This window comes from Vombatus ursinus, unplaced genomic scaffold, assembly GCF_900497805.2.
Source record: "Vombatus ursinus unplaced genomic scaffold, bare-nosed wombat genome assembly UNPS02014772.1, whole genome shotgun sequence".
Taxonomy (NCBI): domain Eukaryota; kingdom Metazoa; phylum Chordata; class Mammalia; order Diprotodontia; family Vombatidae; genus Vombatus; species Vombatus ursinus.
In genome coordinates this window covers 6,879,219-6,894,212 of record NW_020954550.1, presented here as the reverse complement: position 1 = coordinate 6,894,212, position 14,994 = coordinate 6,879,219, and the positions used below count along the sequence as shown (strand labels likewise).

Genomic DNA, 14,994 nt, shown 5'->3' with positions numbered 1-14,994 from the left:
TGTGTGTGTGTGTGTGTGTGTGTGTGTGTGTGTGTGTGTGTGTGTGTCTGTATGTGTGTAAAAATGTTGGTCATCCCTTTGATCAAGTGGTCCTACACCTTCAATTTTGGGGGCAAAACATGCTTTAAAAGGGCCGGCCCATTAATAGGTCTGCATGTTTGTATCTCCTGTTTATAGAAAAAGATGTATGTTTTCTATTTTTTTTTTAAAAGCAAAAGATTTCTAATAAGAAACTTTGGTTTTTGCAGCTCTGATAATGCCGAGCACCTAATAAAAACGATAGAACTTTTGATCTCAAGTGAATGGAATGAACGACAGCCTGCCCCAGGTCAGCCTCCCCCCTTCCCCCATTTTTGTTTTTGTTTTCTTTAAATTTAAGGAAGCATTTCTCGCCTTATCTCCTTCCTTTTTCTCGACTCTTCTAGAGTTCGGTTCTATTTAAAAAGCATATTAATTTACCATTTTTGTTTTTATTTTCTTAAAATTTAAGGAAGCTTTTCTTGCCTTATCCCCATCCTTTTTCTTGACATTTATAAGCTTCTTGTAGAATTTGGTTCCATTTAAAAAGCATATGAATTTATTGATAAAGATTGAGCCAAAAGTCAGTGTGTATGGTGCATGTTCACTGGTTTTAACACTTCAGAATTTAAATGATGAGTACAGAGGTCCTTGTATCCTTTCATTCTCACACAGGCTACTTGAACAGGGTTGCTTTCAGTAGTTGACACTCTTATTTTTCTTTCTAATACTTACAAAGTAGGGAATTTATAATTACCCTGTAATTTGGAGTATTTTGCAGTGTGTGTTTTGGAAGCAGGTATGCCGAGAGAGATGTCTTGTCAAGAAGAATAAAAAAAAATTTTCAATAATACAAGCCATCGAAAGCCAGAGTCTTTGCTGCAGCAAGTGGTAGCAAGCCAGATAGTTCTTTGAAAGCAGGCTGGTCGATGTTCCATCAGCTGTTGAACAGAGCAGGGAACAGATTTGATGAGCGGTAGTTTTAATTTGAAATCATAGCTCGATCTTTCCTCCTCTGAGATAGCTTCTCTCTGACGGCCCCCTTGACCAATCTGAAAATGTGTCAGTAGTATTGATGAGAAGTAAATGCTGATCTTTTATACTTATTCTGTACATGCTCTGGATGAAAGAAGAAAAACCCCTAAACCTTAGATTTCAAGACCCTGTATGTATATTCAGATACAGACATTTAATTTTTTTTTTAAACTAGTATGTTATACCAGTACTATACTACTGTGTACAAAAACATACTAAGGGTTAAACGAGAGATTCTGGTTACTTAGAGTGGACCTGGTAAAGAAGGGTCAAGTTAACCAAAGTGAAACTTAGGGAGAACTAGGAACTTGTGTTTCGTTAATTGTAATTTATGTTGAGAATTAAAAATTATGAACTTGGTTTGCCTCTCTTGGCCTCAGTTTCCTCATTTATAAAATGGGAATAATAACACCTTTACAAGATTGTTTTTAAGATCAAATTTTAAAGCACTGTATAAATGTTGGCGATTGAGAGGTGGTGGGGTACAGTGGTAAAAGCTGAACCTTTCCCTCATTTGTAAAATGAAGGGGTTGGACTAGTCTGTTCTATCCTACAGTAACATGGCAATTTCACTTTCATTATAAAAAATGTCATCCTCTTGTAGGTAGTTCACATGTATGTACAACTATTTGTTGTGTAGTATTAATATTGTGCCTTTCTATAACGGATATCCTTACACACAAAACCAGTGCCTTCCCCTGCAGAATTAGCTGTAGTGGATTTATATTTGGGTCTACGAAGTTATCACATGATATTTGTGGGAGAGATCCTAGTACATAGGAAGAGTTAGGCTGCTATGTAAATTGAGTAATTCTCTTTAAATAATTTTAATCCCTAATTTAAACAAAACACAGCAATTAAATTGTGCCTGTATTCATAATACATAATGTAATGCAATTTTATGACAAAGGTTCATACCGGTTCTTAGCATTTGGTGAAGAAATGTCATAGTAGGATTAGCGCAGGCATTTGTGTGGAAGAATAATAAATAAAGCCATTTATGTTAGCTAGAATATCACAGGAGGGCTGAAACTTAAATTGGCAGATATCAGAGCAGCCTTTCCAGAATGCTGCAAACAAGAAATTCTCAATGTCTACCTTGTAAGGTTCCCCAACCCCTTGACCAATCTGGAAATGTGACAGGAGTATTGAAATGAAATAAATGCTGATCTTTTATACTTAGGGTGTACATGCTGTAGGTGTAGAAAGAAAAAAACCCCAAACCTTAGGTTCTGAGACCCTGGAGGTGTATTCAGATACAGATATTTAACCATGTAGCGTTATTCTATTCTCATTGGGGAATGCCCTCACATATTATGCAGCAGAGGTGTGCAAACAGTTTCTGAGATTGGTTGGCTCTACACACTGCCCATGCAGGAGATGGATGGGCCTCTGTTTTGAGGCCATTCCAGATCATAAAAGATTGAATGCTGTTTGACCAGCATTGATCTAGGCGTTGGAAGGAGGATACACACAAGTGGTTGGTCCACGACGTTCAGGAGTGCAGTCTAGTAGGAACTAGTCCAGAAAATGCATGAAAGCTAGTAAATGATACAGAATAGTTCATAATGATGGGACAAACTGTATGGAACAGGTGCTAAACTCTGTAGGGATTCAGAGATGAGGGAGACAAGTGAGGAGTGAATGGAGCTGGGCCTTGAAGCTTGGCATAGGATTTTTCTAAGGGAAGGGACAGAATCATTGAAAAGTTCAGTGATATTTAAGAGTCCATGTGAGAAAATAGTCTGCCTTTCAGTACTTTTAGTCTGGTGACAGTACACTCCCAATCATGATGCTGGTAACTGATAAAATATTTTGTTAGGCAGTAAAGTAAAACTGTTAGCAGTATTGTTTCTTACGTTAGACAGTTAAAAAATAAAAAGAAACCTGTTATTTCCTTATTTGAAATGTATTGTGGTCATAGAACGTTAGGGCTGACTGAGACATTAGAGGCCGTCTGATTCAGTTCCTTCATTTTTACAGTGACATACTCATGTAGAGCTGGCGCCAGATCTCATGTGTCCTGATTCCTTGTCCAATGGGACTTTTCCCCGTGCTGCGTTGGATTTACTCTTCCCCTCCTTTTCCACCATCACTGTTACTCTAGATTTAGACTCCATTATCTCATGCTTATGTTACTTAAGTAACAGATCTTTAGCAGATCTGTCAAATCCCACTAAAATCTATCCTGCAAAATTCTGCCAACCAAAACTTCTTTAAACACTGTTTTCAATATTAGTATCACCTTGCTCTCCTTATTTTAGGATCTATGTGGCTCCTTATTGCCTTCTGAATTATGTCCAAATTTCTTAGCCTGATGTTAAAGACCATCACCCTAACTACCCAAACACATCCATGTCTCCAATAATAATTATAACATATCACATAAGTATAAATTTGTTATTATTGTTATTGCTGCTGACATTTATGGTGCTTTACTATGTGCATAACACTTTATATACATTATTAGGTAGTGTGAAATAGTCGAAAGCGTACCGAATTTAATATTCAGGGGACCAGGATTCAAATTTTGGTTTTGCCTCTTATAAGCTATGAGATTAAACAAGTCACTTAACTTTTCTGGGCCTTAGTTTGCCCAATTATAAAACAAAGGGGTTGGACTAGATGGCACAGAAAGCCTTTTCCATATCTAAATCTATGGTCCTAGATTATTTGATCCTCCCCACAATCTGGTGAAGTTGTAGATACTATAAAGAGTTATTACATTCCCATTTTTTTTTTTTTGTTATTGGTCAGTCATGTCTGATTCTTCATGTTCCCATTGGGGATTTTCTTGGCAAAGATACTGGAGTGGTTTGCCATTTCCTTCTCCATCTCATTTTACAGATAAGGAAACCAAGGCAAACAGGGTGAAGTGACTTGTCCAGGGACACACAGCTAGTAAGTGTCTGAGGTCAGATTTGAACTCAGAAAGATGAGTCTTCTTGACTCCAGGCTGAGTATTCTATCCACTGCATCACCTACCTGCTCATTTACAAAAGAGAAAACTGAAACTCATGGGTTAAAGAGAGTTGGCCGTGGTCACATAGGTAGTCAGTGTCAGAGGTAGGATTTGATCACGCATCTTCTTGATAAAAGTCAGAACTCAGAACTCTTTGTATTACGCTGGGTTGCTTTTCCACGTGCATCCTCTGACTGTCAAATCAATTACTTTGCCCTACCCACTTCCAACTCCAGGTCTGTCTTTGAGCTGTAGGAGGCACATCTTATATTGCTTTTATACCTTTTCCCAGCATGCAGCATGGTGTTCGTTGGGCTTGATAAGCTATTGCTTCCTCCTCTCTCATTTGAAAAGCTCCTTGTACTCTATTCTGACACTCCTAGATTGGTGGTATATTCATTTGAAGTAATTATTTTTTTGTAGTTTATCTTCTTTATAACCACAGTTTACTAAAGCTTAGTTTCTCTAAAGATTTCTGTGGCTTAGAATAGGACTTGTCATAAGGACATTGACAGATGTTCCTGGTATAGTCAGAGATACTAAAGTAGAAAAATTGAAGTATAAAATTGTACCTTTAAGTCAGATGAGGAAAATTTAATCCTTGCCTCCCACCTTTCCCCCCCACCCCCCTTGCAACTGTCAAGGTTAATTTTTAACCTCCAATATAATACAGTACTTTCAGGTTGAACCTGATGCATAAATCTTATTAAATGCCCTGGGTCTGATTTTCAAGCAAGCTTATAAAAGCAAGCCCTGGAGCAGAGGGAATGGCCTTGCAACAGTTTTTTGTTTTTTTTTTTTTTTTTACTGTTTCCTAATGCTCTGTTGGACCTAGCCTTTGATATAACATGGGACTGGTTATATCAAAAACTGGTTTCAAAGGGGAGAAATGGAACTTTTAAAAAAATCGATATCCTGGTTGGTCAGGAGGAAAGAACAGAGAGGAAGGACCTGCCATGTTCTGTTGGAAAAAGAAAGAGTGTAGTTGTGCTTTGTTCAAGATGAGGGAGAATATCGATACCTGTGCATTTGAGCCAAACTCTGTTTCTCTCCTCTCCTCTCTTTTTTCTTTTCCTCCTTCTCCTTTCTCTCTCCCCACCTTGTTTCCCCTTCTCTTCTCTCTTTTCAGAATTACAGATAAGTTTTACTTTTGGTTAGCCCGCGCAGGCTTTTCCTCTTCCTCTGAAAGTGACTGGAGGTTAGAGGAAAGTGGCCTGGGAGGAAGGAGTCATCATTGTACCATCAGGTGACAGACAGACTTTTTTTTCCTGTGACCCAGTGAATAATAATCTCTGTGGAAAGGGAGGAACTTTTAAGTTGATAGTTCTTAAGTCTAGCTCTTATGCAAATAGATATCAGCCTGCCTTTATGACTACAGTTTGTAAATTGAGGGCTTGCTCTAGCTCACTTTGAAGGGAGGGGCAGTGTGGGGCAGTGTGAAAAGAGTCCTGAACTCAGAGTTTTTGTTGGCCTTGGTTCAAATTCTGGCCCTGCTCTTTACTACCTAAGTAACCTTGAGGAGTCACTCAGTTCTGTGGGTCTCAGTCTCCCATTGCAGATGAACTTTCCAGTTCATTGATCCTCAGACCTTTTTACTTCTTTCTTGTAGGTATAAATGGGTGGAAGGGGCTAGGAATTCCCCATTTGCCTGACTTGGAGGAAGAGGGGAGCAAGACAGAGGCAATAGCTTTTGGCAGAGAGGCAACAGTGCAGCAGATAAGAGCACTGGTTTGGGGAAGACCTGAGTTCAAATATAGCCTTAGATACTTAATAATTGTGTGACCCTGGTAGAGTCACTTAACCTCTGTTTCCTAATTTGTAAAATGGGGATAATAATAGCACCTATCTCTCATGGTTATTTCAAAGATAAAAGGAAGTGATATTTATAACACTCTTCAAAATCCTGAAAGTGCTATTTAAATGCTAGAATTATTATTAGCAATTAGTTAAGCACTGGTCATAAAAAGCAATGGATGTATATCCAAAAAGAACTTTCAGGTTCACAGCAATTCTCTGAAGGGCATATGAATGTATATTGTCAGATTTAAAGGACTGAAAGAATTTTGGCATTATATGGAAGCATTTTTTAAAATTATAGCTTGAATATTTGCTTCTTTCATGTTTGGTTCTAGAAACATTTTTTAAAAATGTATGTAAATTTATGTATGTTTAAAAACAATTTTTAAAATTTGTGTAAAATAATAGCCATTTCACTACTTTTTTGTTGTGAACAAATTTTTAGTGGTGTTCTAAGGTTCATAGAAGCTGGGTGATTCTTTGTCTTGCGTATGCCTTCCAGGAAGTGAATTGTTGATGACGTTTTGGGGTTTGCTTCTTAAACTAGATCTTGTTAAATATTTGGGAGATGAACTTTGACATGCATTTTATTTTTTAAGATCTGATATGCGAGCAAGTTTTATGGATACGTTAAGTTTTATCAAGATGACTGTCTTTTGGACCCTGTGTGCTAGTTAAAAAAGTAAGGAAATGCATGCAATAGCTTTAGGAATCCTGCTGGCATTTTGTTGGTTGTTAGATAATCTATCTATGGCGTTTGTGTTCACTGTTTGGTAATAGGTGATTTTCATAGTGAATCACATCGAGTTAAGTAAACTCTTACTTTACTTGAAAATTCAGCTTAATCAGGGATGGCCTTGGAGTTAGTTTGTAATTTTCTTTTAGGAAAAGAGTTATACAACTTCTCTGTTTTGCCAGCAGATGGCTCCCTTTTTTAAGCTATTAGAAGTGTGTCGCTTTTTTTTTTTTAATAGTATTCATCAAAGAGAAGGATGCATTGAGAAGTGATTTATCCCATATTTTCAGCAATATCATAACATCTGCATAGATAACAGAGAGACTTCATGAAGAAATTATTTAAGCAAACTATTTCTAAATATGTATTGTATTATAAGACTTTTGTCTCCCAGTAACAAGAAAAGAGATCTTCTCTGCTGGATAGTTTGATTTTGAAACATAATCAATATCTTGGTTGATTTGGAAAGTAATTTAATCTTGTAAGTTTTTCATTTGATTGAAGTGAAAATTTTTTAGGCATGATAACTCTTGTGAGTAGTTATGATAAAGAAAAGAGGTTTCTAAGGTGATGAGCTTTAGAAAGGCAAATGGCAACTCTCAGTGCAGTAGTGTCTGAGCTAGCTACATGCTAACCCTGTGACTAGTTGGCCAATATTTAATTAATTATTAATCTGTGCTTTTTCATTGGCAAAGTTGGATTTTTATAGGCTAGTCCACAGAGGGATGCTTCCCAAGTCATTCTTGAATGTCAAAAAACTTTTTAGCTGTTTGATCAAAGTACCCCATTCATTATAAGAGTAATCCTAAAGCATGTTTTTGATGTTTGTATTTGTTAATTACATGTCAAGACATTGCTACTTCTACTCTTAGCACTGTGATCTCTCAATAGAATGCTGGATTGTTTTTCAAGGATAAAGTATAATGGGTATTGGGAAGACCCTTTAGCTTCAAAGGGAGTGAAGAGGACAATACCCACAGAATAGAAAGTAGAAAAGCATGAGATGAATGTAGGTTTTAGCTGATTTGCATGTGACTAAAAATACTTAACGATAATTTCTCTTGTAGCTTGGTTTTGAGTGTTCCCCCCCCCCCCCCCCCGCTTTCTGTGGAGAAAGGAGGTGGTATAGATTCTCTTCCTGCGCTCACATTATATCCACACTGATACCTGTGATACCTTTGGTCGGTCAGATCAATGTCCCTCATATTAACAGCATAGCCTAGACTTTTCATGGTTCCCTTCTTCCCTATAACTTCCTCACACGAAGGAAATGAAAACATCCTCTGGTATGATTTGACCCCAATGTCTTCCCCATCCTGTCCTTTGCCCTGTGTGGTCATCAGATAAACATAATGTGGACACATCTCTTAATTATTAGAAAATGGTGTGGCAATTTAACTGTCAGGCAAAATCAACCTCATAGGAATGACTGCAAAGAAGTTTCCACATGGTCATAAAGTGCTCTATTCATGCCTGGTAATAATAGCTTTACTGAGGAACCCTCCCTTACAAATATTTTGGAATCTATATTTTTAATCCCTCCCCTGCCAGTGCTATTAAATGGACTCAGCCCGGACGGAGCTGCTTCATAAGGGTCTTCAGATTGCACCTGTAGTAGCGGGTTCCGCACAAGTGTGGAGGAGGAGGAGGCGCCCGTCAGGATTGTGAGCCAGTTACTCTGTATGTGCCTGGGGTGTTCTGAGAGGTTCAGAACTTTACAAGGAAAGCTTTGATTCTATTTTTTGCTGAACTAGCTCAACCACTTCCTGTGTTTGCTGCTCATAGTGCCTTGCTTGACTGCCGGTTACTTTAGTCCTGCAGCCAGTTATAGAGCTTATTTTAGGTCTGCTTACAATGGCCTTCTCTCTCATGTGCTCGGCTAAAACGAGAAAGTTAGCCCTGCGCTGGCCACTTGTTAGCTGATGACAACTTTTACTTTGACTCTGGCTTCTCCCTTCCCCCACCTGAAATCCCTAGCTCAGCAAATATTTGAACCTGCCCGAGTTAATCATGAAGCTGAGATCTTTATCTGAGAGAGACGTGCCAGCGACTGAGTCTTTTTTCCACAGTACAGTACTGAAATTGAGTTCGCTTTTTAATGATGAGCCAGATAGGAGTGGATCTCCTCGGACTGCACTGAGATTGCATCTGTTCACAGCAGAGCAGAAGGAGGAGGGCTCAGCTTTTCTGACTACATGTTTCGGCCGTTTCCTAGTGGATTTTATGGAACGTTAATTGAAAGCTGTAGAATTCCTCTTCAGGAAAACTTTTCTACCCCTCCCTTCAATTGGTTCAGACAGGATTGGAACCAATTCTGGATCCGGTTAGGGGAGGCCTGGGGGCTTTTTATATTTTCTTGGTGGAAAAATAGCTTTGTAGATTTTTCATATTGTTGGATCCAGGAATTTCAGAGGAAAACATTTGCAATGCATAACTTACAAAGTAAGTTGTTTCTGATTTGTCTTCTCCCCACCCCACCTCCTTGGATTTCACTCTCCTGAAAAGCATGAGATTCTGTCCTCTAGGATATTGCTGATAACTTAGTGATTTTTGTGAGTTGGGGGGAGGTTTAAGCAGTAGAATGAGTGTGAATTAGAGTAGTTTTTGTAAGTGTATGTGGAGGGACAGGAGGGAAAGGCTGTATTTGGATTGGAAGAGAAGGAAGGAGATAATTACATTGTGCTTGGTTAGAAGTTGTTCCTAAGCCAGGTCCTAGGGTGGCAGTGGAAAATCACCTGTCTCTGTCCTCCCTGTACTGGCTTGCCATATGGTATCACAGCAGACTAGACTGGTTTGGGTTAAGTGCTAACCTGATTGTACAAGTGTAGCTGTCCAGAGTTGGCTAACTGAAAAGTTGTAGAGAAATTGCTTTGAAGAATATTGTTTTAATTTTTCTTTTGGGGACCAGTATATATTATTTTTAACCTTAAAAAGGGGAGGAAGTGGTTTGTGAGCTTTATATTAAGCAAAAAAATTGTTACTTAGCATAGTTATTCCCAACCCCTCCCCCTTTTGTAGGTGTCTTCATCTTTCTAAGTACCTTTTTACCTTATACAAATAGAATTGGAGGTGTTATCTCTGGAATGGGGGTGGGGTATACATATATAGTACAAGTACATGCGAGCAGTTCAATGGCTCTGACTGTAGTGTCCATTTTAGCATGTGTCCAGATTGGATGAAAATCCTAAGAATAAATTTTGGTGCCATCTGTACTCTTCATATTGTCTTTTAAAAATGCATGATATACAATTTAAAAAAATAATGCAGGCATTTTTTCAAGGACTCTGCTAGCTTGCATAGCTGTGCAAATAAGCACCATTTGTCTTGGGAGAGTTGTGTCTTTCTTTAGAATACACTGAACCTGATAAATCTGATTCATAGTGGGTATTTACATAGGCCTCACAGTAGGGTCAGCTGTGTCATGAGATAATTCAGTGGGGCTGAAATTGATCATAGATGTACACAGAATCCATGTCTTAACTCTAAATACTGATGAGATGATGTACACAGAATCCATGTCTTAACTCTAAATACTGATGAGATGATATGTTGGTCTTCAAAAGGAGATGCTATACAATGAGGAAAAAACATGATGAGATTTCTACTCTATGAAAGAATTAGTAGCAAAGTAACTGTAATGGTGGAAATAGGGGTGAGGAATAATTTGTAGCTATACTGTACTCTCTGCATTGTGATGGATAAACCATCTGTGTTTGGAGAGGCATATTAAATTACCCAGTTTTGTTCCATTTTATTACTTTAGTTCTCATTAAGCATTGGCAATTATGTTTACCTTCTCTGTTAATATTCACTTTCATGCCTGTTTCGATTGGAGTGGAGGGAGGGATCCATACAATTATATTTAGCCTTAAAATATTTCAAAGAGGGGAAAGTTTTTCTGTGCAATCTTGTAAAAAATATACTTCTGATGTAGTGGTACATTTTAAGGTCTCTGGGTTTAAAACACTCAAGTAAATTAAATCAGAATAAAATTTGTATGTCCTTCAGGGTTTAGAGTTCTTGGTCTTATTATTATTTTTATTATTTTGCCACTTAAGGAATATAAACTGTACCTTAAGTGTAGAATTTTGACATCTTCGTATGATTTTGAAACCAAGAAATGACCTGGCTATCTATAAACCCAGATGCACTAGGGAAAGGGGAAAGAAAAAAAAAAAAGGAAAAAAAAAAAGCTACGTGCTGCAGCATATCAGCTTTTGTCAACCTGCCAACAGTGGAACGTACCATGCTGCAAGGAGTCATAAAAATGAATTAGAAAACTCCGTGCTAGGAGGGAAGCGTCATATTAAACACCTTTTTGAGTAGATGAGCTTGCATACATTGCAGTCCTGTTAAATGTACAGTCTCCCCGAGATTGAAATAGCGTTAAGATTAGTATAGAACAAAAATGATGAAGCAGGAGGGGTCTGGTGACATTATTCTGACTTGATTGGCTGGAGTGTATGATGTAATAGGTTACAGTGCAGCCCCTTATAGGTTTTAAAATGAATTCCAAGACACCATTACAAAGAGAGCCTGACTCTTTTCTTATAACTGAGCTTAACCAGGGAAACTCTTATACAAATGTACAATACTGTTTGGAATATGGAAGACCTGGATATAGACTGTTCTAAGACAGATATACATTGTGGCACAGACTTGATGTTTTACATAGAAATGGATCCTCCAGGTAATGCTGCAGTGTGTGATTGTGTGTGGAGGGCTAGTTCATGTTAGTTTTTTGACAGCTGCTGTCAGATGTCCTATTTAGATTTCTAGTCTTGATTTCTTTCTTTCTTTCTTTTTTGTTTTCCCCCACGGATGAAAACGAGTTGGAACATAATAGAAATTTAAGAAATTGTTGGTTTTCATGTGAGAAGCCAGGATATTATGATAAATAATTATTATTACTTGGATTGAGGTGAATTGAATTCAGACTTTCTAGTTCTGCCTTTTGTTATTTTTAATTCATTACTGTTTAGATCATGTTGTTATTGTACGGTGTTTTGTGGTTAAAATGTTGCATCCTTTTTGCTTCTGATCTTCGGGGTGCGGGGCAGGAGGCAGAATGTGAGAGAAAGCCCTGGTACTTTGCAGTGATAACACATTACCATGTACTTTTAGCAAGAGCATTTAAAATATAACAATGCTTACAACTTAATTCTATTGAATTATTCTAAGTCAAACTATTCTAAGTCAAATACTTAGCTTTACTTGCTCTTGTTCATTTTAAGGTGTTGTAAAAACATATGCATTGGGCTTACATTTATTATTCTTTAATTTTTATGAAACATTAATCTATCTACACAAAGCTGCAGAATTATTCTTACATAAAACCATTGGAAGAAGCTTTAAAACTTGAAACTTAAACCACCTCCCCTAATTCAGGATTTATTTTGATTTTTTAAATTACCACCCCCCCCCTTCTAAATCCTGATTCTAGCTTTGTCCTTCCCTCTCCCTCCTTTCCCCAGCTAGTAATTCAGAAGTGCTGCAGTATCTTCCTTGGCACCCGCTAGTGTATATATGCTGCTTTGACATTGAGAAAGGGGGATGTGGTTTTTAATTAGTCTTGGCATTTGGAACACAATTTATTCAGCAGAATATTACGCTTAACACTAAGGATATTTAGGTCACAGATGGGTTTCTTAAAGTGGTTTTTGGCAGATCAGTACACAAAATACTGAGGATCAGAGAAACCTAATTCCTCTTCCTGAAACATACTGCTAGAGATGGGCTGTTTTTATTACCATAACAGCATTTGTGAAAGAGAGCAACCAAATTTCTCCTTGATAATTAAATAGGAAGAGGAAATTAAGCCAGACCATTTGATTCCTCATGGTCATATGTTGATGATCTTATAATTGATGGAATGAAACAGACACCAATTTTATTATAAGCAAGCTGGAAAATGTATTTTATTTTAAATTTTTGTCACTTGTCGGACTCACTTTCTTTATTATATTTTGAATTGTTTTGATCCATACTTTGAAATATAGTACTCTGTCTCTTTTAAATAAAAATGCTCAAGATGTTTTCAGGAATTGCTATTTTCAGGGACTCTATTTCCCAGTTTCATTCTTTGCATATACTGTAATGTCATTTGTCCTAAGAACAATAGGTATACTTTTTATTCTGGACTTCTACTTGGGAATGAAAATAAACTTTGTTCCCCCTCTCCATCCTTTGCAGCACTGCCTCCTAAGCCACCCAAACCCACTACTGTAACAGCTAACAACGGTATGAATAACAATATGTCCTTACAAGATGCTGAGTGGTACTGGGGAGACATCTCAAGGTAAGACAGCAATACAAAGTTATTGTATATGTCCCATCTTTGTTTCACATTATTAAGAACAGGGGAAAACTACCAGCTTGCCAGGGTCCATTTTCAAGATAGCTCCTAACATAAACACGAAGCATAGTTGGCTCTGTTCCAAAGATGACCAAAAAAAGTCACTGGGACTTGAGAAGCAATGAGGGCCTGATGCCTTATGAAATTAAATACTTTCAGAGCTTTATTATTGTCTGACATGCCTAGGAAGAGCTTAAATTAAAAGGGCAGTGCTTAGAGACAGAGTGAAAAGTCAGACCTTCTGCTTAAGAGCAAAACTTGCAGGATTTAATTCTCTCATTTATACCAAAAATGAACACCAGTTTTGAAAGCTTGTATTGGGATGGAGGAGGTCCTTCCTAGCCATGTCGATTGTTCAGAGATGTTGGAATACTTAGAACTTTTTACCAGGATTACAGCAGTGAGACTATTGAGTACATTTTTATCTTTCGTGTTGATGTACTTGCTTTTTACAGAGACGTTGAAGTGAGAGGGGGAAAAAAATTACAGTGTCTAAATAAAACACAGAATAGAGAGATTTAATCTGGAAAGAAAAAAAAAATTACAGTTGTGAAACCATCACAGCTATGTCACAGAAGTGAGCATTCATTCTTGTTCCTGTTCTTTTTACTTCAGGGAAGAAGTAAATGAAAAGCTGCGTGATACAGCAGATGGTACCTTTTTGGTTCGAGATGCATCCACCAAAATGCATGGTGACTATACTCTTACACTTAGGTAAGATTGCATGTAGTTGAGATCAGCACTTAGGCTAACTTTAAAACACTTTCCTAAATAGGAAATAGTTGCACTTTGGAGATTAATACTGTTTTCGCGTATTTTGTTCACAGGAAAGGAGGAAATAACAAATTAATCAAAATATTTCACCGAGATGGGAAGTATGGCTTCTCTGACCCATTGACTTTTAATTCTGTGGTTGAACTGATAAACCACTACCGGAATGAATCTCTAGCTCAGTATAATCCCAAACTGGATGTGAAATTACTTTATCCAGTATCCAAGTACCAGCAGGTAAATGACTTCAGTTAATGATTAGACTTTAACAAGATATCGCTTGCAAGTCACTGAAATATTTCAAAATAACCCAAAAAAAAATATTGTTGAAGTGGTACACCAATTTATATTTGTAATCATGCTTGAAAATTTTATAATTGAGAATGCCATTTCCTTCTTACAAATAGTTAAATGGAATTTTGCATGTTCCTGTATAATTTTTTTTTTTAAAATAAGGGCCAAATTTTCTTAAGTGATGACATTTAGTGTGCAAAATATTAACTCAATTAAAAAAGTTTTTTTCAATGTAATCTCTTTTCTAGGATCAAGTAGTAAAAGAAGATAATATTGAAGCTGTAGGAAAGAAATTACATGAATATAACACTCAATTCCAAGAAAAAAGCAGAGAATATGATAGATTATATGAAGATTATACTCGTACATCTCAGGTAAGTTATTCTAGAGTCAGATTTTAACTTCAGAATTCTTGGTTATTGGATTTTAAGCTGGTCACCGGCTGGCGAGCACTGGCTTTGGGAGTCAGAGGGCATCGATTTGGCTTCCTGCTCAGTCACTCACTAGCTGTGTGATACTGGACAAATTAATCTACCTCTCTGGGCCTCAGTTTTCTTACCTGTAAAATGAAGGGTCTGAACTAGATGACACCCAAGGCTTAATGATACTCCTATGATCCTATATACTTATCTTTTAAAAAAAAAAAGAGAGTAACAAAAACCTGAGGAGCGAATTGTGTGTGTAATGTAACTATTTATAATAATGTATAATCAATATGCCTATGATCCTAGTGATATATTTATTACATATTATACATATAAATGTACATATATCATAGAAATATATTATACATAATGATATGTATAATAGTTTAAACATGTAATAAATATAATTATATAATATATAAAAATCTATATTTATCCTCTTTTTTTTGTTGTTGTTTGTTTAAGATAAATCTATCACCGGGATCATAGGTATACTAATTAAGCATTGGAAGTCATCTAGTCATCCAAGTCATCTTTGAAGTTACATATTAGGGTGTGTGTGTGTGTGTGTGTGTGTGTGTGTGTGTGTGTGTGTGTGTGT

At 37.0% G+C, this 14,994-nt stretch overlaps 1 protein-coding gene across 3 annotated transcripts in view; it reads left to right on the top strand.

The window, feature by feature from the left end:
- Positions 1 to 14,994, top strand: part of PIK3R1 (phosphoinositide-3-kinase regulatory subunit 1) — a 100,453-nt gene that overhangs the window by 76,390 nt on the left and 9,069 nt on the right. Inside the window, exons 7-11 of one of the 3 annotated variants that reach the window (XM_027863385.1) lie at positions 249 to 328; positions 12,741 to 12,846; positions 13,519 to 13,617; positions 13,731 to 13,911; positions 14,217 to 14,342. In XM_027863385.1, the coding sequence (XP_027719186.1) occupies positions 249 to 328; positions 12,741 to 12,846; positions 13,519 to 13,617; positions 13,731 to 13,911; positions 14,217 to 14,342 (592 nt within the window). Of the gene's footprint in view, positions 1 to 248; positions 329 to 8,372; positions 8,991 to 11,089; positions 11,239 to 12,740; positions 12,847 to 13,518; positions 13,618 to 13,730; positions 13,912 to 14,216; positions 14,343 to 14,994 lie in introns of those variants that run through there. The other 2 variants (XM_027863387.1, XM_027863388.1) reach the window with 2 other exon arrangements.